This window comes from Pimephales promelas, chromosome 20, assembly GCF_988280905.1.
Source record: "Pimephales promelas chromosome 20, fPimPro1.hap1.1, whole genome shotgun sequence".
Lineage (NCBI taxonomy): Eukaryota > Metazoa > Chordata > Actinopteri > Cypriniformes > Leuciscidae > Pimephales > Pimephales promelas.
In genome coordinates this window covers 18,408,271-18,435,207 of record NC_142788.1, presented here as the reverse complement: position 1 = coordinate 18,435,207, position 26,937 = coordinate 18,408,271, and the positions used below count along the sequence as shown (strand labels likewise).

Below are 26,937 nucleotides of genomic sequence, written 5' to 3'. Positions count from 1 at the left end.
GGTACCCCTACCATTATAGTACTGTCATTATTATATTTACTTCTTTTGTTTCTTTTTTTGTGCCCACGCCTTCACGACTTGCCCCAATCTTGAAGACTCGGGGTGCTGTCAACTGATATCATCCTACTATTTTCAGAGCCGAATTCACAGAGGACCATGTGCGTGCTCCAGATATTAAATTACTCATGAAATATTTGTCCGTCCTCGAGGCCTTGTTCATCTGAACAGAAAACTCTGCTAAGTCCTGGAAATGTCAAAGAGAGCAAATCTGAGTTACCTCTGTGAGCAAGGTCAATTTTTCCGATTTAGAGCTGCAGGATTAGAAAGGCAGACCCGTATCAGTGCGTTCCCATTAGAAGCCATCAAAATGGCACAGTGGGGTGTCATGTTTGTTTCTACTCTCACAAAAGAGTATTTTGTGGTCTGTGCTCTCGCCATATTCAGAGCAAGACACTCCTCGAGACTTCAGTGCCGAGTTACTTTAATGTATCCATCATGCAGAACTTTACATTTGTATTATCATACATACAATGTAATAATGATAAATGTAATCCTGATAAAGTTCCAACACAAGTCTTTGGAATCAAAATAGCCCCACATCATCACATACCCATACCCTTATTGGCTGGTTTGATTAGCATTGAGAAGATCTTGAATGTACCCCATGCCAATCTCTAGGTATAGCCTAATGAAGGGTGTGTGATGATGTGGGCCTATTTTAATTCCAAAGGCCAAGGGAACTTTATCAGGATGCATATTATCCTGATCCATGAAATAACTGGCCTTTAAAAATAAAAATCTGCCTGACTCTATGGGAATTTAGCATAGGGGTGTCCTTGTATTTTAAAGGGATATTCCACAAAAAAAAAAAAATTCTGTCATCATTTACTCAACCTCAAGTTGTTGAAAACCTGTATGAGTTTCTTTCTTCTGCTGAACCCAAAGGAAGATATTTTGAAGAATGATTCAATGGAACCAAATGGTTGTTTGTCACCACTGACTTCCATAGTAGAAAAAAAAATATATGAAAGTCATTGGTGCCAAAGTTCCAATCGTTCTTCAAAATATCTTCCTTTGTGTTAAGCAGAAGAAAGAAACTTATGCAGGTTTGCAACAACTTGAGGGTGAGTAAATGATGGCAGAATTTTCATTTTTGGGTGGAGTATCCCTTTAAGGTAGAACATTTATTTATTTACAATACAAATATTCATTCACAAAGAAAATTGGTGTCCCTAAAGGTTGAATTTTTCCTCATTTTTTTAAGGCATTAAGATCAATTTCCAAAAAAGATTTTCTATTCCTCTTTAGTCAACTTTAGCATGGCAGGGTCACATCACTGATTGTGTGTGTGTGTGTGTGTGTGTGTGTGTGTGTGTGTGTGTGTGTGTGTGTGTGTGTGTGTGTGTGTGTGTGTGTGTGTGTGTGTGTGTGTGTGTGTGTGTGTGTATATATATATATATGTATATATATATATATATATATATAAACACACACACAAACACATACACAATCAGTGATATGAGCCAGAAAACCAGTTTCATGGTTCAATTCATGACCCATAAGTCAAGACAGATTAGACCTGATTGGTGTGTTGGTCCCATATGTGACCTACAATCTTCGCTCTGCTTGCATTAGTAGACAGGAGGGTCGCCAATCTCCCTGGGCAAAGGTTTCCATGGAAACGACCCCTGGATTCGTTAGTCTGCCGTTTTGCAGTCCTCACTCATCTTGAGGCTGAATTATTCTAGATTCCTTTATGTCAGTTCCATATTCTTCTGCTCCATTTCCTCCCTCTCTCTCACCCTCCCTCTCTTTTTCCAACTCCCCGTCTCTCCCTTCGGTGGTCTACATCCCTCCCTCGCTCTTGCTCTGTTGTATGCAGTTTGGAATGGGTTTTTTTTTTTTTTTTTTGCAGAAATTTGTATAATCATGCTCTATTTTTAATGAGTCATATGGATTTCCCCTTCAGTTGTAGGCTATTTTTAGATATAAGCAAAATATCAATGTAAAATACAGTCATAGGCTATTTAATAAAAATTACTGTATTTATTTTACTCATGTTTTTTACAGATGATTTTTAAAATGTACAAATATTTTAAAATGTTGTAAAAAAAAAATTGACTTTTTTTATTTTTATTTTTTCATGTAACTGTGCCTGTGCACTAATAGCTCCACTATCCAGGATCTTAATTTTTAAAGTCACTGGGAACTTTTATTTTTAAAGTCACTGGGAATATATCTAAGTGAATAAATGAATCCATGAGGGCTGAAGTTGGATTCTTCTCACATGGGAGTCAAAGATCAGAAGACGAGGCATCTGTGTGTTGAGAAACGAGGCCGTTTAATTCTTCACACCAGCCCCATGTGTGATCTGTCAGTTTTGTAATCTTCAAAACGATAAAATTGCAAGTGACTCCAAGGATTAGAGAGCTATTTGATAGATGATGATCACATGCATCACCCCTTCCCACCGCATCCGCACCTAAACATAACAAACTCCAGGGGGCGCTGTTGGTAGGACATAAATTGTCATTGATCAAACAAGTGAACGCCGGGGAAATTACTTGGCTTGTGTATCCAAAAGAAGAATGCTATTTATTGATATAATTTTTCGTGACTTCCGAAGTTTTAAATGACTGAGAATATGGCCTATTACCCAGTTAGAATAGATGCTAAAAGGTATAGGAAAAAAAATAACAAACAGGCCTGCATAAATAAAATATTTTCATTTGAAAATCAGGGTCTATATTTTAAAGTGCTTAAATTAATTTGTTTCAGAGATAATTTGTTCATTTTTTAGAATTTTGTTTGACAACAAACAAAAATATAGTAGCCTTTAATTAATTGATTTATTTGGCCAATACTAATAGCTTACAAAAAAAGTAAATTAGCTTTCATAACCAGCGATAATAATAATAATAATAATAATAATAATAAATTATTATTGTTGTTGTTGTTTTTATTATTATTTTTATTATCTTGCATTCAGACAGTAATGATCATCACGTTTGTTGAGCATCACTTGTCATCCACACATTCCCGCCCCCTCGTCTGCGTTTCATTGGTTTCGTCCAAACTTGCTTTAGTTCTTCCAGACCGATGGGTTTATTCGAGAGCTTGTATTCATAGTATGTTCACAGATGGCCTCCCGTACAAGTTTTCAATGAATATTCTGGGTCTTTACAGTAAAACGCCCAAATTTACGGCAATTATGGATATAATTCGTTTGTTATGGATAATACGGATTGTGTGGGCTGTTGAAGGTAAGAGCATGTGTCTGTGTCAAGCGTGTATGCTTTAAAATGTCTGTTACTTTTTTACGCTACATAACACTGACGATATTGATCAAATTAAGATGATATTTATTTAAAGAAACGCTCTGATACTAGTGTTTTACAGTCATGTCATATTATCTCAATTTAAAGTCTTCCGTTTTCTGTAAAAGTGCACCGAAAACAGGTGCACTGCAACTGTCTGGATAAAAATGAGTTGAAATGGCTTTCCCTTGGTCAACTGTTATATTCTGTTTAAAACCAATACAAACTGTTCAATTAGAGAAAAAGTTAAAGCGATTTTTTTCACCAAAAAATGAAAATTCTGTCATCATTTACTCTCCCTCACGTTGTTCCAAACCTGCATGACTTGCTTCCTTTCTGTGTAACACAAAAGATGATATTAAGCAGTCTGTGTTCCATTCACTTTCATTGCACCTTTTCCAATGAAAGTGAATGGTGACTGAGGCTCATTCTACATTGCATCCCCTTTTTTGTTCCACAAAAGAAGGAAAGTGTAATAACAACACACAAGGGTGTAAATTATTATGTCAATTTAAGCTGAATTAGCGAGTCTGCTTCTTAAAGACATTTAAAAATGGGTTGGCTCAAACCTAGTGAGCTTTTTCATTCATTACAAGTACAAATGGAAGTGTGGAAATGGAAATGGTAGGTGTTCCAAAATGCTGTCTATGTTGGTGTTAAGAAGAATAGGAACATATCTTAAAAATACCTTTTAGTATTTTACCAATCAATACCTATAGTACATTTTTTGCCTGTCATGCTCCAGTCTGTCTGTTAGTACACGTGGGCCATTGTCTCAAATCTCTGCCTGGAAAATCTGCATCAGCACCTCATCACCACCCGAAACCTTCAGGAGAGCTGCAAGGATCTCTTTTTAAACTCCAAGATAGTAAAGTCTGTCTTGAATATATATTGAGAAAAACAGGGACAAAATGTCTGCAGATGTCCTCTTAGGAATTTAGTTTCTCATTAGAAATCTTGACCTGTTGCAACAGGACATGGGAGGAGAAACATTAAAGTTGTTATGCATTTCTTTTGAACATGTTTTTATTGATGATATCATCATCTTATTCTTGATTATTCTTATTATGTGCTATTATATTAAAAGGGAAGGTTCCAAAGCAGAGTTTTCACAGCAATGGCATATAAGATCCATTTTTGGTACCCCAAAGAACGTTTGGATCAGTTCTAAAAATCTAAATAACCTTTTGTGCAATGAAAAAAGGTCATCCATGGAGGTTGTTAAAGGTTGCCAAAGATGGCAATAAAGAACTAGATTATTTATTACCTAATGTATGGAAATTTCTCTGTGGAACAACAGATGAGAGTTTTGCTTTGTCTAGTATGTTATTCTGATGATAAACCATCTGTTTATAGTGATATAAACAACGCATACAAGAAGCTTGGAAATCACACCGTCCATTCCTGTTGGTTTGGTCTGGTCTGTGATGGATGTGAGGAGTAAAGGCTCATTCATTACACCTCAGAGCAGATACAGATTAGGAGAGTATAATAATTGTTTATAACATTGAGACATGCGTGACTTAAACTGCGAATAAGGACTTTTACATTTCCTCAAGTAAGTGAGGATGCTTGTAAATTAGACCCTGCTTTGATTAATCTAATGAGTCCTGTTTCAATTTTGTTTGTCGGGTTCTTCATTTGCCCAGGGGCAGTGAGTAAATTATTTGCTGTAATGTGAAGAAAATACATGGCTGCACTGCCACTCAAGCTCCTGTTTTGTTTTGTTCTTTCAATCAAGTTGCCAGCTATAATGACAGGAATGTGCTGGAAAAGCCGACCCCCTAAGCTTTTGTAGAGAAAGTAGTTTGCATAAATTAAAGTAGCTATGCATCAGTGGCCGTTTGTTTTGTCAGATTTGTAATTTTCACAGAATACAAGTAAATCTGATTCTGATTCAGGGCTCGCAAAATCTCAAAATTGCTGGTAGCACTCTTTAGATTTTGGTAGCTCGAAATTAATTTTATTAGCCCAAATAAAAAGACTATTTTTAATGTAGAAAATTGGTTAGGGGTCAAAACATCAGTCAAAAACTTTTTTAACACACAAAAATCATCAACTGGATATAAAATAATCAAATTAGAATCATCACAATACAAATATATATCTGGTTCTAACTGAACTGAAATGTGTGTGACCAGTATGGAACATAAATCAGTCTAGATGTGTCTCAGCCCTTAATGAGGGTATGGTAAAAAAAAAAAAGGTAACACTTTAGTTTAGGGTCTAATGCTCACTATAACTAGTTTCATTAACATGCAAATGGCGGGGTTTTATAATTACTGAGGTCCCAGATGTGAAGTAGGCTAGTGGTGTTCGGGGGCTCCCCGATAAAATTTAGATTTCTCTGATTATATGCATTTAAAGATGTTTCGAATGGCAATTTTGTATGCATTTTGGTAGCCCGACTGGAAAACACAATAGTGAAAACCATACCGTTATTGTTGTATTGTAAACAACAAAAACGCTAATTTGAAAACTGTGACGTCATGCACTGTATGTGTGTTATGTGTACAGTCTATAAGCTTGTAGAGTTTTTTTTTACAAAGTGTCATCGCATCGGTCTACTGGCATGTCATGTATAATACAATCATAATACACAACTGTTTTAGTCATTTTCGTGGATCTGGGATCGTTTTGACTATGTTGTCGTCTGTATGCGAAAAATGCGAAGGAAAAACTTTTCTGTTTTTATTACATTGTGACTGGAAAACACAATTTTCATTGTCAATTTTTCTTTTCTTTTTGCTCATTTTAGTGAACCTGGACAGTAGCGCGCATATCCTATTCTCATGCTGTAATGTTATCAGATGAACAGACAACCTCTCCTGGTTTGGGTTAACTTCATAATCTGATAGCAAATGTATTAAAATTTAGCAGAATATTATAGGTTTCAGGGGCCATTAAATATTGCGGGCTGCCAGTTGCCCATCTCCGGAGTAGGTGAAATGTTGGTTTAAATAAATTTTTATACACTTTTCTTTGCACGTAATATAGAGGTTTTTCAAAGCCATTTGAAATATTAACACATAAATTCATTGTTTATTTTTTTAATTTACAAAAAGTTTTTGTAAGATTTTTTCTTCTCTCTGCTAGGGACCCACTTATATGTCATTGGCCCTTTTAGATGTGGGAGATTTTTTTACTTTCCATCCTTAATCAGAGAAATGCAACCACCAACTTTTTTGTTTCCATACAAAACCAGCAGCCGTGTATCCTAGTGTCCTAGTCCATGTGACGTTTGTCATGCAGACCTCGGTACTTGCTGCACTCCACTGTCCTTTTATTAGGAGCAAGACCTGCCTCTGGCATCTGTGACATCTTTCCGAGCCTTTACGTAAGCACGGTAAAAACCTGACCAATTTCAGTCGTGCCAGACACAGTCGGCTCTGTGGCTCGTCAGCTTTGCAGAACGTCCGACAGACAGAACAAACTGTCTCTGAATCAATGAATATATGAGGGATGTGAAACTGGGAGTTGTTTCCATATGGCTTCTCATGAAATGACAAGATTTTGTCCACAGGCTTTTGAGAGGGTCAAAATGTGAAATTATCAGGTATCCAAGAGGGACTTGCCATCTGCTTGACAATTTAATTTTCCATCTGTCTCTCTGTCTTGTTGAGTGATCATTTTAAATAAAATGAGGCGAAACGTTTTGTCCTCTTAATGTTAATTATTGGTCAGTTTGATGCGCTATAATGCTAAATGAGGGTACAAAACAAATTTGTACGTCCAAACACTCAGGATCTCATCTAACAAAATGTCAACGTGTGAGCTGTTATCGAGGAGCAATACCACACAGATACGTGGGCAGACATGGTTAATTTTTTAAATGGAGAGAACAAGCTGAGTACAGCGGTCAGTGGGAGAAAGTAGAAAAGAGTTTAAAGTAGCAACCCTTCCACTTTATGAAAGTTTTTGATATTCCAGTTGTTTTTCTCCTAAGTTGTGCATACATGAGCATGTTATTCATTTAATTGACTTAAAAATAATTTTGATATTTTTTGTGGCCATAAAGTAAAAATGTCTGTAAGATCCAAATGTCCTGATGATATCATAATAAATAAAGAAAAGCCTCATTAACAGAAATGAACCCCTTAAGTATTTTAGCAAAACTTTTGAAAATGCTAACTTATGTTTTAAGATTTTTCCTCTTCTTTTATTATGGAACTTTGTATTTTTCATTAGCCCAAGTACAGCTAACACTGATAAATGTAGTACAGTCATTTCTCTTATGCTTACCTTAAGTAGGTTTATTTGAGCATGTGGCTTTATTCTACATTGTGTTGTTGCTTATTTGATGAAGATATATTTGAGCGCATGGAATTATTGTGGACCATTTTGTTTGTGCTTGTTTTTATGAAGATATATTGGATCATATGGTGCATTAAAGGGATGCTTCACCTCTGGAAATATGAATGGGTATTTAAAATGGGTCATTTATGTAGAAGAAATATGAAATTATTTTTGGATTTGGAGCTTTCTAGACTGAGAAAAGCCAGACAATGTATTTTTAGCTTATGTGGATGAAAGACAACTACTCCCAAAATGCACTTGCTTCACTCCCCTAGGAGGCCACGCCTACCGGTAATAGAGGGCAGTAGTTAAACAACCAAGGGGGTAATCCATCAGCTGGAAGTTGAAGCCTCGCGGGAGCCGCCATTGTAGCAGAACTTCACCTGCTATTAGCATCCCATTGACTTCCATTCATTTTGGCGTTACTTTGACAGCGAATAACTTTACATCTGAAGCGTCCAAAGACTCCATTTGTCCTTTTTTTTTTTTTACAGAAACACAACAATATATAAAAGGCTCCATTACTGTGTATCTTACATTATGGGCAAGTAAAAATAGTTTTTGTAAAAATAGGCTAACGACGTCATAACGAATCGACTCTCCGTCACACAGTACAGAAATTACCGTATAGATAGTAGGAGAAGCTTGCAGGCAATCGGGGGGACGTGGAGGCATTAAGACCGATAAAGTCGGGGGAGAAGCCCATTGAGAGTCATAAAGTTGATCCTGCTGCTAGATCACGGACAGCCAATACTCACTCTCTCCGTCTCTGTGAGATTCGGAAGGGAATTATTCAGACTTCACTCGGCACAGCTACTAGAATCCTCTATTCGATAACATTTTCAATTCTAAGGTCACGGTTCGATTCGATTCTCGATTTTTATCAATGCTCTCTGTCTTACATGCGCTTCATGAAGCACACACGCAAGGTCTCCCGCTCTCTCCCTCTCTGCCGTGTGCGCAATACGTGTCTCTAAATGCATGCTCGCTCTTGCTCGCTCACTCTAGATTCCGGGAGATTTTAACTAATTTGCATGCATCAGGGAGCCGCTATCAATATGCGGGAGACTCCCGGAACTTCCGCTAGACTTGGGATGTCCGCAAACTGTGGCTTTTTTGAAGTGAATGTTGTTGACATACTCTGGAAATCCAAAAAACTTCCACACCTGCAACTTCAATGAAAGAGGAGGGGGTTCACGTTCTGTCGATGGGTCTCCTCTCCTGCATCTTGCCATGTTATCTTTTGAATGGCTGTACGCTAAGTTAGAGGAGGTTGACCATAGACTCGCAGCACTTCAACGCGTGTTTTTTTCCACTTGGCAAGCCGAACGGATGTGACATGGGGGCGTGGCAGCATCGACGATTCCATTTTTTTAATTCAAATTCCGAGATTGTGAATTCATTTCGACCGATTTCGATTTAAAATCAAAATTGTGACACCCTTACTCACGTGACGGGCTCAGTTTGAGTGAGTAGTGAGTCTCTGTGATGAGTCTGCCCGAAAATGTGTTTCGAGATCGCTCAAAATGTCCGGGATTCGGCTTTTGCATTCTATAGATGCCATTCATTATGTTTACTGTGACGAGCAGGAAGAGGCCGAGGGCCGCGGGAGAATGGTGCGAGCCAGGCCGGTGGTGTGATTACCGATGAGCGACACCTGTGAGACGCACCAGTCTCGTATCTCTCACGGAGGAGCAGGAATTTTCTTAGTAATGTTAAAACGCACATGAACCAATTACTTGTTTAGAGGTCATGTAAACACTACATTCAGATTCACCAATCAGAATGAATTCAGTTAGATTGAAACGAAAGGTTTGCATGCAAACAATGAATGGCGGCTGCAGAAAGCAAAAGCTGAATCCCGGACATCGACGGCCGGTCATGTCCAGGAAAAAGAGGATGGTAACCCCTACTATTCTCCACAGAATAAGAGCCTGTTAGCTTAGGTTCTAAAAAAAGATAGGGACAGTCCCTACTACTGACTGTAGTCTTTAACCTCTGGCCAGAAAAACCTTTTTACATTTTTTTTTTCATTTTTCAAGACAAAATAATACATAAATCTCTCGTCTCAAGGGGATATGAGTGTGGAAAGCATGGTAATTCGAAAATACTACAGGTTTTCTACTAATACAAAGCTTAATGCTAAATCCTTCAGTATCCCTTTAAGCATTTCACACCAGTCTGATCTGTATGCCACCCAAGATGGAAAATTGTTCATCTTGCTACTACTGAAAAAGTAAATGTTTGTATGCCAGTACAGTGCTGTAAGTGCAATATAATTCAGCCCCTGAACTTAATAGGGTTAAAACCTGGCTCAGTCACTGCTCATGTTTAATGGACTGTGCTGCTGAACTGATATTTTCTTTTTCGAAAAATAATCTCGATTTAAATTGTATTGACCCAGAAGTATTGTATTGTATTGATTCCGAAGTGAACTTAATGAAAAGAGAAGAGAGATCCCGGAGCTAAAGAATCTCTATTCAAATGATTAAAAATCAGATGAAAAGTTAATTTGCTCTCATAGCCTGAAGCTGCTAATTTACTTGATATCCACAGTGTGACTTGCAAATGGATTGTTGTTGAGTGATCATCAGTCTTCAGTCAAAAACTTCTCAACTGGAACCATTTGGAATCATTTTCAACTTTGTTCTGTATTTGTTACTTGATTTTAAGATTAATCAAGTAACCTTTCTCAGGACGTGACCTCTGTGTTCAATGTATTATTTTGATCTGTGTAAACTTAATCGTTTTCTCCTTTAATTTCCATGCATTGAATGTCCCAAAGCAAGCAAGAAATGATTATGAATGGTCATCCCAGATAATGAGCTGATATTGCATAATCATAATATCCTCAATAGTAACAGAAGTCAGATGCAGTCAATCCGCTGTGGTTTTTCCGTCGGAGCAGAAGCGCCCTTATTCCACAGAGAGCTGACATAAAATATTGAACTTCAAAAAGCTCATGACCTACTTCTCCACTATCCTACAATTTTGTAACTGAGTATCTGAAAACACAAGGGTACATGTTTGGTTTAATATCATTTGATTGCATTTGTCCTAATTATAATTTAGTTGTATTTATTGTTATTGCTACCTCAACAGAAAAGCTGAATTATAGTGAAACCGATGATCGTCCCATCCCTGCATAATTTATGCATAATGCATAATCAGTCTTGGGTTCTTATATATTCTACCTTCTCATACATTAGTCACATAGACTGTATTTGCAGGATATTTATTGAGTAGATTATTTTTAAGTTAATCTATGTTTCAGTAGAAATTCATGAATGTACAGTATTCTCTAGGCTGAATATACAATTTGGGAATATGAATTTGGGTTCAGTCATTTTACATTTTTTTTTAAATAAAGAAATTCATACTTTCAATTGATAATGGTGACAATACGACGATAATGGTGACATTTATAATGTTACAAAAATTTTTTTAAATGTTACAAGTAATTGCTGTCCTTTTGAACTTTCTATTAATCAAGTGTCCTGCAAAAACTTATCACCGTTTCTACAAAAATAGGGAGCAGCATAAATGCTTTTAACATTCATGATAATAAGAAAATCAGATCACCAAATCAGAACATTAGAATGATTTCTGAAGAATTGTGTGACAGGATTGTGAGGTACACGTTTTTGCAATGGGCTATTTAAAAAAAAATAGTTTTTACTGCATTTTTAATTACATAAATTCAGCCTTGGTGAGCATAAGGGAGTTATTTTTTAAAAACATAAAAACAAAAAACAAAAATCTTACTGACCCCAAAGATTTAAAGTTCGGTATTGTGCAAACAGGGACAAAGTTAACACTTGGAAGCTCAAATATATTTAAAAAATTGGGTTTGCCCTGTAAATTAAACTTGGCAGTTAGCCTGCAACTTCAAAATTACATGTGCAGGATTGTAAGAATGATAATCTAATCTGTCTAGTGTCTAAAACTAAATCATGACCTTTGATCTCTTTTTTCAGTGACAATCTTGTTCATCTAGAAAAGTGTAGTTCTACAAAAATCTTTCTGATCAAAAATGTGTAATGTACAATGCATTAATAAGCATCCAAAACGAAATGCAGATCAAGATCACAGAGAAATGAAAACGGACTGTTCTCTGATAACACAACAACCTGTGCCGTTTGTTACAAATAATCTCATAATTGCAGGGATAAAAATCTATTTTTCTAAGTAGCAATACTGCAAAATGTATACCTCCATGGCATGTACATTTTCTCCTCATTGGCATGTGTGGATAATTTTGCCTCCAGTCCAAATGCGAATGTTCAGACTCAGAGTATGGTCTGCTTCAGGGTGCTTTTTCGGCTCTTGCCCCATGTCGTCATGGAGATGAGAGTCGTAAATTGGGAAAGTAGGGGATTAGTGTTGGGTCTGTAAACTATGAGCAGGCTGCTCCACTGACCCACTGCTCATTCAGCGCCATCACATTTGGCTCCTGTCTGCAAATGTTAGACAGTCACACAGCTGAGATATGCGGAGGGGTTTATGGGCAAAACGTTCCCCTGATGCCTGCTTGAAATCCTGACATAACAGAGGGAGACAAATCTCTTGTTGGACCACAGCGCATGCTTTACTGCCGCTGCCACAGACATCTTTCCTCAATAGCTTTTGTAGGTCAGCAAATCCCAATTGTTTATCCAACAATGGATTTAGTAGGAAAATGCTTGCTTGATTTCTTAAAGTCACCATGATTGTCTTCTTAGTTTTGTATGGAATATTCCAGTATTCGTGCATGTCATTATTTTTATTTATTTTTATTTAATGTTATAAAATTTTGCTTGGTCTGATGGGGCTCGATTTCTGTTGAGACATTCAGATGGTAGAGTCAGAATTTGGTGTAAACAGAATGAGAGCATGGATCCATCATGCCTTGTTACCACTGTGCAGGCTGCTGGTGGTGGTGTAATGGTGTGGGGGATGTTTTCTTGCCACACTTTAGGCCCCTTAGTGCCAATTGGGCATCGTTTAAATGCCACGGCCTACCTGAGCATTGTTTCTGACAATATCCATCCCTTTATGGCCACCATGTACCTATCCTCTGATGGCAACTTCCAGCAGGATAATGCAAATTGGTTTCTTGTACTTGACAATGAGTTCACTGTACTAAAATGGCCCCCACAGTCACTAGATCTCAACCCAATAGAGCATCTTTGGGATGTGGTGGAACGGGAGCTTCGTGCCCTGGATGTGCATCCCACAAATCTCCATCAACTGCAAGATGCTATCCTATCAGTATGGGCCAACATTTCTAAAGAATGCTTTCAGCACCTTGTTGAATCAATGGCACGTAGAATTAAGGCAGTTCTGAAGGCGAAAGGATCGAGGTCAAACACAGTATTAGTATGGTGTGTGTGTGTATATAGTATACTTAAAGGGATAGTTCACACAAAAACAAATATTGGGTTGAAATGTTCTTATATATATATAAACTATCCCTTTATACTGTGAAATTACAAAACCATTTCCTTCCTTATATGTCAGACAGACTTGTCATTGGGTGCAGACTAGTGTTATTGTTCTTTTGAAGATGAATTGTGAATTTACACAGTCAGACTCACTGCGGCGGTCCCCGTGGTCTAGTGAATGTTTTAGCATCCCACCCACAGGTTGACTGACAGATCTGGAGCACAGAGGATCAATGCACTCTGTCCTCTTTCTGGGTGCAGAATTCTGAGCGTGTCCTCACACTAGTTCACATGTTAACATTTTGTAATAGCAGCTCACACATGGAATGGAACCCCAACATACCCCCAGATTTTGACTCGCACCTCTTTTTAAAGTTGTCTCAGACTTATGGATCCCATTTGTCAGTAACATAATCAGTACATATAATGTCAGTATTGCAAGCGTTCATGTGTGCATGAGTTGGCGATATTTGATGTAACGGAATGTAGCCTAATACTTGAGGGATCTGCATAGTTTTTGAGGGGTTGTTTTTGCATATCGTCTATGATCATCAAAGCTTGATTTAATTAACTCAACATGAATATTTCAGTATGTTTCAAGGGCAATCTTTGTGCTTCCATCTGGATAAAACAGACAAAATTGGAGATCAGGACAATAAAATCATCATGAAATGAGAATGTAGCCTATATCATGATTCTGGACAAAAAAAATTAAGTTTTAGAAAAAAAAGTTTTTTTGAATATATCAGCCATATTCTGGGAAAAAGAAATTAAATAAATTTTGTGTGTTGTTGATTTATCTTTGTCTCTAAAATAAGCAAATTACAGTGGTTCATCCTAACAATTGGAATATTTTTCTATATATATATATATATATATATATATTTTAAATATCAAAATTTACAAAGATACATTTAAATTTGCAAATGTAATGTGTATGTTATAAATCTAAATGTATATTTTAGTTACACTTTTGTAAAAAGACAGACAGAAGACATTGACAGTCTACATCACATTAACGGTTCACAGTTCATTTTCGACATAATCAAAAAAATGTTTCTTGATTCAGTAAGAGAACAGTTTGATTCACTGCCTTTGTGAGTGATTTAAACTGCTAAATGTGCTGTCATTTACCAATGTTCTGCTTATTTTTGCTGGCAAAATATGGTCATTTAAATTGGAATCTGTGCAATTTAGAATTTCCTATGATGGTGAAAGATGCAGGTTTAAAATGGTCATGCAAATTTGCCAGAATAACCAAAAGAAAGTTGCTTTGTTTTGTGACTTTATGACCGGTGCTTCATGCATCCCGCATATAGACATAAACAAAGCCTTCTTATAGTTTTTAAATCATTGTCACAGTTATTGTCTGCTTTAGTCGCAATCTGGAGTCCTACATTTCATTGAGTTCCATGAGTGGGTCTTTGTGCAGTCTCATACGTCCCATATGGAAATGCAAAGGAACATTGCAGCCATAAAAAACATTTCTAGCTCATAGATTCTCAAGAGTACCATCAAGAGCAAATTATATTTCAAGTATTCATCTTCTGAACCTCTGAGCAGGCTCGGTAAACATCACTTTATCTAACAGTGTTACCGTACCAGTTTCTCCACTTAAAATTTCACTGTTGACATTGTGGCTCGCTCGTAACGTCAATCGAGAGGATACTATGTTTACCATGTTGGTGCATTTAATCAACATTACTTAGTCCTCCCTGCTTGCTGTGATGTTGTACCATTTATTTATGGGTATTTTGAGGTGTATTCCTCTCCATTTGAAGAATTTTTTGTATCTATAGCACAAGGTCACAAAGAGAGTGATTTTGTGTGAGATTGATGAGCTTTTGTGGATGTGGGGTGTGTGCTTCTGCTCACCGCATTGGCATGGCTCAGCATGTGCAAACTGGGTGATGAAATGAATAAATAAAAAATGTGGGACTGAAAGTTGTGCCTTGGCACGCTGACCTAAAATCCAGTGAAGACTCGCCATGTTTCCCGTGGGATTAATCCAGTGTGGCATACAGAGTGTAGCGCAGCCTGTAAGGATTATATGTACTGGACTTGGGCTCCCGCTGCCCTACTTTTCATTAAAATATAGAGAGAGAGAGAGGGAGAGAGATTGCATGAATGCCTGGACAGATGGAGTGGGGGTTTGATTAAACAGTGCACCAAGTACTGGGAAATGCTACAACTTTTTCTTTCAATACGCAGACAGTTGTAATTTACTTGTTTTCATGATTTTATAGGGATATATTACATGAATGCATGACGCTGTATTAATAATCTTGTTTGTGTTTTTTTTTTATTTGTTTGACCCATGAACTTATATAGTCTAAGAGGACTGTTTGTTTCCTCTTGTATTTTCCTCCCAGCCTCATCATATTCTCACATTCACCGACCTAAACACACAGCGATGGTGCTGTTCCTGGGAGAACTATCTTTGGTTGCCCCTGAGCTGCAGAAGCTGCTGAAATATAAATGAGACACTTAATGGCTGAGGCTGTATCGAGCTAGTGTTTAAGAGGGATCCCAGGATTGTGTGTCACGGCGCTTCTGGCTTCGATCTCAGGAAGTCCTCTTGGTACTTGCCAAATCCCGATTCATAAATGCCACCAGGAGATGTGTTAATTTTGCCTTGACTGTGGCCCATATTACATGGTGGGATCCCCATATCATCCTCCCTCGAAACATGAAAAATGCTCAATCACATTTCTTGTATACATAAAAACTACAAGGCTGTAATATAAACAGCTATACTACTGCATTGGACAGATGGTTGTACTCTCTAAATAATTTCTCTAAATATTTTTTTTTGGGAAAAATTTCACAATATTCGGTGGTGGTTTTGCGACTTAGTTCTTATTTGTTAGCTTTGGGGCTGTCTGTATGCAAGTGTGATCTTTAATGCTAAAAAATATTTTCAGCTGTGTATTTTTGGCTGATATATAGGTCGATGACTAGATTTTTGTCCAATACAAAGCCCTCAGAAATGAGAGTCCAGCCCCCCAATACCCCCTACCTCCAGCTCACACATGGAATTGCTACCTCCAGTAGCAAATAATGCCTCTATTTTGCCATGTAAAAGAAAAGGAACAACCCTAGTGATTGTGAGCCCTAAATTTCTGTTTCAATTTGAATTGACCTATGGCTAAGCCACGCCCCTAAACACGATGAGCCAATCACAGTGCACAGCTAACCCAATACACTCGGACAGTCTCTGCTTCCACGTCCATTGAAACGTATTGCAGTTAGTCGGTTTTCCTTAATTTTTTCTTGTCATTTTAGTATTAGGTTACAATAATTGTCTGCTTTGTGCTTTCCAGACTTTTAATATGCATTTGTTAATTTGTACGTTTGAATTTTGAATTTCTTTGGTCAACTCCAAAGCCGTATGCCAAATCTTTTGCACAAAAAACCCCCCTAGGGTTTCATTTGACCGATTCTGGCAGTATGCAGAAACCACTTGTTCCCAGCTACATAATTGAAAATGTCAGATCAGAGTCATATTTCTAAACTATTTTCTTCTACTTGCCATATTGAATAGAGAGGCACTCTCTGTCATCTGGGGCAATTACGAACTAGATGTGAAGGGAAGCAGATGTTAGAACACGATGTGATCTATCATCTGTGATGGATGACACCTTCCAATCTAGTAATAGCCATTTGTAACATTTGATTAACAATAAGAGTCAAAAATAGCGAGCTATTACTGCTGTGAAATGGGCAACTGTTATTCTGCATCTCACAGTGTGAGTCATCCTTCATTTAACATTCAGAAAAGCTATCCATTATGCATCATAATTACTGTTAAGAGACTTGAAGAACAATGACCGTACAAATGCTCAAACGTGCGGTAATGGGCTCTTAGTGGCAGCATTTTAAACTTACAGGTTTTTGGTATGCATTTTCTTTTCAGACGTGTTGATGGACTCCACGACGGCAACGGCAGAGCTAGGCTGGACCATATATCCATCATTGGGGGTGAGTTTCATTGAAATAATTTAGATGATCAGACCTAGAATAAATGAATAATTCAGTGCACAAATTCAGCATCTGGTACTGAAATAGAAGTTGAAAGAATTCCAAAGTAGATTATTTTTAATGGAATCCTTGCAGTTTGTCTCACTTCTGGACATTTTTACCTTAGATGTAATAATGTGTAATGGTGTGAAACCAGAATCAAATGTTTCATGAATAGACAACTAGCTCGAAAAAACAAACAAACATGCTTTTACTATTATCAGCACTTATTGCTTATCCAAACATTATTTATCTGTTCTTTGGTTTCAGTGGGAAGAGGTGAGTGGCTACGACGAGAACATGAACACCATCCGCACCTACCAAGTGTGCAATGTCTTCGACGCCAGCCAGAACAATTGGGTGCGCACCAAATACATCCGGCGGCAGGGTGCCCAGCGGATCCACGTGGAGATGAAGTTCTCCGTGCGAGACTGCAGCAGCATCCCGAAAGTCCCTGGCTCTTGCAAGGAGACTTTTAATCTGTATTACTTCGAATCAGACTCTGATGTAGCCACCAAGGTGTATCCCGCCTGGATGGAGAACCCTTGGGTCAAGGTGGACACCATTGCGGCCGATGAGAGTTTCTCCCAGGTGGACCTGGGCGTCGGTATGATGAAGATCAACACGGAAGTACGCAGCTTTGGGCCTGTGTCCCGTAATGGCTTCTACTTGGCCTTTCAGGATTACGGAGCCTGCATGTCACTCATCGCTGTAAAGGTTTTCTATCGCAAATGCCCCCGAATTATTCGGAATGGGGCCATCTTTCAGGAGACCTTGTCAGGGGCGGAGAGCACATCTCTCGTGTCCGCACGAGGCACTTGTGTACCTAATGGAGAGGAAGTGGATGTACCCATTAAACTGTACTGCAATGGAGATGGGGAGTGGCTGGTACCTATCGGGCGTTGCGTGTGCAAGGCCGGGTACGAGTCTTTGCACAACGAGACTGTGTGTAAAGGTGAGTTTTGTTGCTTATTCAGTATTGCTTATTAGGTATTTTACAGAATTTGAAAAATTATTGTTTGGTGGTTCTTGCTGAAGATTCGCAGGTGAAAAACACAGCAAAGGGACACATCTTTTTTGATGCAGGCAGACTACAGGAAAAATCATACCTACACTATTGGATACACTATTGGCTTGACGGGAGGTTAGCACTTGGCTTAGCACTTGAACTTGGAGTTCAAATTCTTAGTTTTGTCTCCAGAACAAACATTAAAAAGAAGTAAAGAAAAGAAAAGGAAAAAACATAAGAGAAGATTCTTGAGATTATATGTTTTTTAGTTATAGAAAAACATTTTCTTTAATTTTTTATTCTTAAGTTAATTTTTTTAAAGAAAATAGCAGGTAAGATGATTTTTGTCTTGTACTGAATGAAGTACAGACTTTATAGTGCTTTATAGGACTTTTATGTACTTTTTTGGGCTTGACAGTACATAAAATATAAGAAAATGTATGTATTTTACAAAACCTTTTGTCTCGCGTAGGTAGAATAAAAATTTGAGAGTTTTTAAAACCACATTAAGCTGAGTAATTAATAAAAATAATAATAATTCCTTTTAAAAAAATGTATTTAAACAGATTAGACCCTTAAAAATAACTTTCGTCTGTGTGACGGGATGTTGTCACGTTGATTTAGATGTTACCACATGACTCACATTTTTAGGTAGCCTGACAAAACATTTTTTACAGTGCCGGATGCCAGCATGCAATGATAAATAAATAATGAATAGCCTCAGTTTCAGCCTCAGATTTCTGCACCCACATAAAGCACTATGAAATACAGTTACATTGCCAAATTATGAAAAAGCTTGCATAATCTTTGTATTAGTCTTTTTTATTATTATTTTATCCAATGACTGAAAAGGAGGACCTAATGTCTGTCCTAAAGGCGCATACTCGTGTGCGCACACACACACACACACACACAAGCCTGCGCGTTACAGAGTCTTACTATTGAGAGCTACCCTGCAGGTACAAAACATTCACTGTCCTGATCCTTATGAAAGCTGGTTGAAAGACATTGCACATGGATAGAAACAGGCAGGAGGACACAGAGGATTTCTTTGGTTACAATCATTGTTATTTCAAGCTAAATCCACACACGCTCATGCACACACAAGCACTGACCCTTAAAACTGTTTTTATAACATGAGATTTTGTTTTTCTAGCATTACTCAACTAGGAAGTAGCTCTCCGTCTGTGAGAACAAGGGAGCCGTAATGAATAGAAATCCTCCAGTCAGTTGTAATGCTGCCTTGATAGGTTGGAATGAATAGAGGGATTTGGGTAGAAAAAGGTGTTTTTTTTTTCACCCTCTCTCAGCACTCGGCAGATATGATTACATTCAAGGAGAGCAGGGCGGCGATGAGGGAATGATTTTGGCAGGGTTCTCTTGGGTACTGTTGACAGAATCTAAATTACTAATATCCCCCCATCTGGAGCAGATGATGGATGGAAATCGGCAATATCCTGGGCGAGCACAAGCCAGACCATCTCTTTTATTTCCCCTGGTGTTAATCCTCCTCGCTGCCACCACTTTAATGACACTCCTAATTGACTAATTTGGAGTGTGCAGGGGGAGCTGTGTGGACGCTTAGACGCTGCTCTCCCTGGCGAGTCCATTCAGAAATCAAGCACAACTAATGAATCCCCCTGTGGTTGTTAACCAAGGACTGCATGTAGACAAATGGATTTATGAGGTCCATTTTCTGTCTCTAAAGGAAATATGCAGTAGCTATACTCATTAAAGCCAAGTAGAGACATAATGGTCTAATTGATAGCAAGCTTGACATGTAATTCTCTTTTACTGTAATGTTATACTGGTACAATGGCACAGCACTGCAGGCTTCCGGTCAATGCAACTTGAAAAGCACTTTGTGGGATTTCATCTCGGAGGCTGTGTGTTTTTTAAAGCCTTACAGTGCTCAACAATAAGGATTTTTGTCTGCTGGATAGTTGGACTTAGGCTGTCTTGCTGATATTTGTAATGGCCCCACCACATTAAATCATTTTGTTAAATATTTTTTTTTAGATAATTGTTTGTAAATAAAACTAAATACAATTTTTAATGAAATAAAAAAATCATCTTTACTGAATTTAAATCTTCGTTTAAATCCATACACAGCCATCATAATTTCTCTGAATAAGTTGTGAAGATATATTTCAGATAATGTTGGTTGGCCACTTTTTACTGGTAACAGAACACATTTGGCATTATCAGGACCCACAAATATTCCCCCATTGCATTATTATACATTATAATCAACATTATGAATAGTAGTTCAATGTAGTACTGACACTAAAACTTTAGAAATTGAAATTTTTTTTTCTCACACAGTAATTTTTATTTTGAGGGGACTATCCACGATACATAGTGTCGCTATCCACGATACATATTGTGGCATTTTTGTATTGCGATATATTGTGGCATGATATATTGTTACACCCTAGTGATATCTATATAACGCATTTAACGCAGCATTCGTTTTTTTCCGTCACCCTTTGGCCAGCGTTACATTATATAATCATGCTCTTATTCATGAAAATGCTTTTAAATCATTCAAGCACGACAAGACTCAAAATAGACTACAGTGCAGTTAGTTCTGTTAATCTCCTGTCTGTGTGACGCACACACTCGTGCCCAAAAAAGCTGCTTCAGATTCACAAAATTAACTCACAAAATTATGCCCAAATGCCTGTTTTGTCGACTATCCTCGTAAGCACGGTCTTTCCCTTAAAGTCCCTGTGAACCGGAAGTTGCAAATGAATTTTCTCCAATGTTGTGATGTAGAAAAGGAATACTAATGAGGCAAAATAGTGGGCGTGGACTTTTTTTCCAACTAGCACCTGATTGAATCTAGAAAAGTAGGTGTAACAATTGGAATTATAAAACTATTTTTATTTGTCTTCAATGAAGGAGTATCAATGAGTCTTGAACGTAGAGAGTAATTTAAAAGGCCTTAAAGTGACAGCAGCCTAATAAACCTGCTACTGTCTGCCTAATCAAAGAACAAAAGTAAAAGAGAAAATCACTCACCCACTGCTCGTGACTGAATAACTTACTTTAATAATCTATATGTAATTTAATTTAATTTAATTTATGCTGTGAAGACTGTGAAATGTTTGATAACTTTATTTAATTTCTGTATATATCCTACCTAGACTTACCTAAAATCTGAGAAAGATCTGTTTACAAGATTAAATAGGTCAATAATTGCATTTTGACTGGGCTGGTAAAAATCTGATCTGTTCTGACTGGGCCAATAGAAAAAAAAATAGCTATGATGAAAGGCACAGGTGACATTTATTACAAGGTGTGAAGATTGTTTTAAGTTAGCTTATCTTTGATTAACTTTTTAATCAATTGACAGCAATAATAAATTCTTTTTGTTTGCTTTTTTGTTATTAAAAAAGAGGCAAGAATAACTATAAATTAAACTGACCCAAAACTCTCTCACACATGTCATTCTTATTGTTGAGTCCTGTCTTATATTTACCCTATCGAAATATGACTAACCGTCCTTATGAAAGAAAGTACAGCAACAGCTTGTGAAGTAGAATTTACATATGTCTTGTGCCAGGAACGCCTCTCCTCTTCACAGCCAAGAGTTGAGACTCACCCACACCTCAAGTAATTTTAGTGGTATAGCACTAATTCAGTTAATCCAACTGACCTTCTGACCCTCTCTGTGCTTCTCTCGAGATGTTCTTTAGCCCTCTCGAAGTCATTCAGATGTGGTTTGTGATGGATATTATTGACCGGCCTTCTAGATTGCATTTCATAAGTAATTACATAGACCTCATGGTGCAGTCTCTGCTTGTTTTAACATTTAATGATTATAAATGATAAATAAATGTTGGCGGCAGATGAATTACCTCTACTGTATGGAGCTGGACTGTGGCCAATCCCTCAAGCCAAACCCGCCTGTGTCTTGAAACAAGATGAATGGCGGCTGTTTTTGCTTATATTGTGTTATGGCCAATCAATACATTCCTCCACGGACACTAAGCCATGTGTGTTTGTTGACCTTTCAATTAGAAGTAATGTTTTTGTTATCTTGTTATCTTTGAATATGATATTTTATTATCTAGGGAGTACCTTAGGCCTAATCCTCAATGTTTGATTTATTGGAGTAACCTCAAAGCTAAAAGCTTACAGTTAATCAAGGCTGTCTTTATTATGTAAATGTCATGTATCTGAAGAGTTAGATAGTCCTGCAATGAGTGTCCACTGTAATTTTGTATCTATCTTTTACTGCTTGGTGACCTTTGTGCAATGCTGCCGCTGTTTAAAAGCTCTTGTATTATGTGTTTACTAGCAGGATAATCTGTTCAGATGGGCAGTTGGGCACTATAAAACCAACACTGCTTGTTTTGCACATGAAGGGTCACAGTGTATGTCTCTTCCTCAGTTACCTCAACCTTTATGATTGTAGTTATTTTCTTACATAAAAAGAGCTATGGATGGGAACAAATTGTTTTTGGTTTTCATGATTTTCATTTGTTGGATAACTGGCTTTTCTGGTGTATTTTGATTCAAACAAATAACTCTTATTAATCTTTAATGAATCAAGAGCATACAGTACAACCAGCAACTCTTAGGCGTTTTTTGTTTGTTTGTTTGTTTTGTTTCAGTGAATCAGAAGCATGGAGTGTGACCAGTTTAGGATGATTCACGTACAAATGACTCTTATGAATCAGTGCTATGAATTCACTCTAGTGAATCAGGAGCATACAGTGTGTCCAGTGTAGTAGAGGGAGACCTGCACTCCCATGGGACTACGCGTGTGAATCTTCACAGGTCTCACGGTTTAATTCAATTTTGATTATCATGTCTTTTTTTTACGTCTCACGTCTCTTGCGTTCATTTTCATGTCTGAAATTTTACTTTTAGCTTTGGTTAAATGGAGTATTTTTCTCTCTCTCTCTCTCTATATATATATACAGTATATAGTGATGGAATAGCATACAATATATCTTATATAAAGTATACTGAAATAAAATATTAACTGAAATATAACCAAATCAGTCGAATAAGTTGTAAATCCTGTGTTATTTTAGTATTATTTATATGATCTAATTTTAGCTTAAGTTTTAGTAATGTTATGTATATTTTATTTAGCTTTTATTTCAGTTTCAGCTATTTATTTTACTTAAAGAAAGATGCCAGTTAGGTGCCAAGCAACATTTCTCATTTGATTTAAAGTTTTCTATTTTTTCTTTTATTTTAGCCTTATTTTAAAATTCTGATAAAAAAAGGTTTTAATTAATAATAACAAAACTGAATGGAAAAGAGAAATCTATATTAATACCCAGTCCTATAGAGAGAGAACAGTAAAAGATATCCCTTTAATGTTAGGGTTAAAAATGTTTCTAGAATATCAGGCATATGACGCATTCACACTGTGACTAAGGGGTAAATGTGTCTGGATGTAATTATATATGGCAGTGAGGCTTTACTGTGGATGTGGGGTCTGGAAAGGCCCAAGATGAACTGTGTTATTCGGCATGGCAGTAAAGAAGGGTGTTGGAGCCTGTCTCCTGGACTGACTTTATTAGGTACAGCTCTATAATCCAATCTCAGCAGCACATTGCTGCAGGGAGGACGGCTGCAATCTTTTTTGTTCCTGTGACACAGGATGTATTTCAATTTGTTTCACCACAGTACTGCATGTAAACAGACTGCAGTCAGGCTATACAGAAATCAAATCAGTTTGCTATTTGTCTATGCAGAAAAAAAAGCACAGTATACATTGCAAACCCCACATGTGCATATAATATATCTGCATATTTTAGTTGCTCAATGACAAATTGCCCTTTGTCTTCTGAAGAAGTTTAAGTGGTCATGCAAGGCCGGGCCATTAATCTGCAGCTTTTTGCTTTCTGTCATACAATGGATTATTGAGGATTTGTTTGGATTGCCTCCTCATTCCACATGTCACAAAACATTGATATTAAGCAGAGAATGCAACCGATAAGATGGTTATGCTTTTATTGTGTGGTGAGATTTCATGTTTTCATGTCGTTTTGGTTTTTCTGTGATAGACACTGCAGCTGCTGAGATGCAGAAATCACAAGTTTCAAGTCAGAAGAGCAACTGACTTGCAACTAGAGCTGGATAAGTAGTTCCTCTTCTGATGATGATTGTTAATGATTGTCCTACCAGGCCAGACTTGCTTCAGCTCTTTGATTTTTCTCCTTGCTGTGAAAAACCGATCCGCTCTGATATTCCATTTATTTTAAATATAAATCTTGAATTTCAAGGCTTTTACACATGCATTCTGACTTTTCCTATAAGTAATATTTGTACTGTTATGTTCTATGTGAGAGTGCTGCTATTATACGCAGTATATTATTGAAGTGTGATTTCCATGAATTCCTGTGTGAAGGCCTCCTATTGATATGGCACTTTTCATGAATGTAGTACCAAACAGGGCCTGACACTCTGAAAATAAATGCTTTTTTTTAATCATTATATTAATGTCAATATTAATAGGTTTAGACTTGTCGGTTTCAAAGTTTCTGTAAACGTCAATGAAATTAGTCTTTGCGCAGGTTCTTAGGTACATTATTAGGTACATTTTAGCTTAGATAATAGTTTTTCATATTGTTCAAATGCATAATTATGCCATATCTGAGCTTATTTCAAATATTGTAAGATTTTTATGATGCAACTGAAAGAACGTGCCTTTTTGTCTGTCACTTTCTCGTTTTTCAAGCTTGTGTCAGCATTCAACATGGTTTGTTTAAAGGCTTTCGAGGCAGAAACGCTTTGCGTGTATTGGACTGTGCATTGAAGCGGATTGTTTTTGAGCTGACCTTTGTGTCTAAAGACGTTATGATAAGACTTATGATAAGGGCAAATCTGAAGTTTAGTGTGTTCCTTGTTGCATCAAAGTCAAAACATTGCCATAAATTGCTTTTGTGGTGTATACCAATCGGTACGAATGCTAAATGCATTGCTATAAGCGAGTACAAACTGTCCACAATCACTTCTCTTTCCCTCTGAGAGAAAGGAAACCTGTATGGAGATAAAAGATGAGGCTTCATTGGCGCATGGGGTTAATCAATGCTGAGAGCTGGATGTCCACACTAGAACTGCCTGGCCCTCATCTCTTTGATGGGAAGCAGGTGTCCTGTTGTCATCGATAAGGGGCTCATTGATCAAAGGCCCTTCAGGAGTCCAGTGCTCATCCATCAGACTCCAGCGTCCAGGCAATGTCACGGAAACGAGGACTGTCAGTGCCTCTCCTCCTCACACATCACCATGAAAGAAAGAGCTTCACTGGCCAGGCAAAACAAGTCAACTAGGAGGGTGTTTTTTTCCCTTTTTATAGAGGCCCACACTAGGGCTGTGGGGGCGATCGGACAAAAATCTTATTTCACAATATGAGAATTTATTTCACGATATTCACACACACACATTGGTGTGTCAATTCTGGTGTACAAAGCATATTCATAATATTAAAAATTTAGATTTTTAAATGCAAATGACTCAACTTCCTCCCTCCCTAATTATTTATGTGAGAATTTATTATAAATAATTAATCTTTAAGGAACTATTGAGCTCAAAAGTCCCAAAATGTGACGAAAATGTAAAAAAATATAAATAAAAGTATTTAAAATCTACTTGGGCATAATTGTATTGATGTATTGATACCAACAATAATGATAATAATAGACTTTAAAAGACTTTTGTCTCTGAATTGTGATTTCTCGAATGTCATTCCTGATAACAGACATCAATGACCATTTTGGACCATAATGCATTTTGGTATGTCATGTGACATAATATTGTATCAAAAAGACCATCAAACCATGTGCAAAGGTCAGTAAGTGTCTCTTAAAATGTTCGGTCACTGGTGCACTTTGTAGCAACATCATGTGGCCTTTTGGATAACACTAATAAAACATTTATAATGTTTCATTAGTGTTAACAAAAAACTATCTATTTGATCTAAAAGGTGATAGCTAAGTTGTAGTTTTCCATAGGTGGTTAAGTTAGAGCATGATTATAAAGAAATATTAGTTTTGTCATTCCTGGATAACAACATGTCATTCTGGGATAACTTCTCGGTTATTGATGTAACCCTCGTTCCCTGAAGGAGGGAATGGGAGACGTGACGTCGAACGTGAGCAACTGAAAGGGAACAAAAAACCTCTGTTAGCCAGAACATGTCATCTGTTATCCAGAATGACATATTCTTGTCTTGCTTTTAATTAACAATTATAAACTTTTAGGACTAGTTATATTATTAAATTAACATTATTTACATAATTGTTTCTTCCATATTTGTATGTTAGATTTCTCTTTTCTTCATTTTTTGTTGAGTTAAAGGTTGTATCAGGGATTGTGGGTGACGTCACTTCTGTTTGTGTTTGATTCGAGATCCCAAACAAACCAAGTTAGCTCGCCCCTCCCTCCCATTTCGTGCATCATGAAAAATATTGTTATATTTCAAAAATATAATATTGTTGACCGAGTATATCACCATACCGCCAAGCCCTAGCTGTCATAGAGGTAATTTGGAAGAGTCAAAGGCTTCCAGCATGTCAAATCACAGTTAATTGACCTATGGTGATGTAAATGTTGCTTAAAACAGGCTGCCCGTCGTCGTCACATTGGCGCACCTGCTTAAATGAGTGACAAAAGTCCCTTGTGGATTGCACAGAGAAATAGGGCATGCAAGGTCTGTGCAGCTGTGAAATGGGGCTGGATCCCAAACTCAGCCAGTGGCTGTTGAAATGGATTTTATCCAACTTTTTTATCCTTCTCAACCAGCAACATAAAAATGACCTAAAAAAGGATTTATTGTAAAATCAAACTTACTGAACCTATTGAGTAAATTCATTAGCATAAGCTCCAGCCTTATGTAGTTCACATT

At 37.3% G+C, this 26,937-nt stretch overlaps 1 protein-coding gene across 1 annotated transcript in view; it reads left to right on the top strand.

Moving 5' to 3' along the window:
• The first annotated feature begins 3,061 nt into the window (after window positions 1–3,061).
• Window positions 3,062–26,937, top strand: part of ephb2a (eph receptor B2a) — a 54,276-nt gene continuing 30,400 nt past the window's right edge. Inside the window, exons 1-3 of the mRNA XM_039653105.2 lie at window positions 3,062–3,263; window positions 16,953–17,017; window positions 17,327–18,011. Of these exons, the coding sequence (XP_039509039.2) occupies window positions 3,131–3,263; window positions 16,953–17,017; window positions 17,327–18,011 (883 nt within the window). The 5' untranslated portion in view covers window positions 3,062–3,130. The remainder of the gene's footprint in view (window positions 3,264–16,952; window positions 17,018–17,326; window positions 18,012–26,937) is intronic.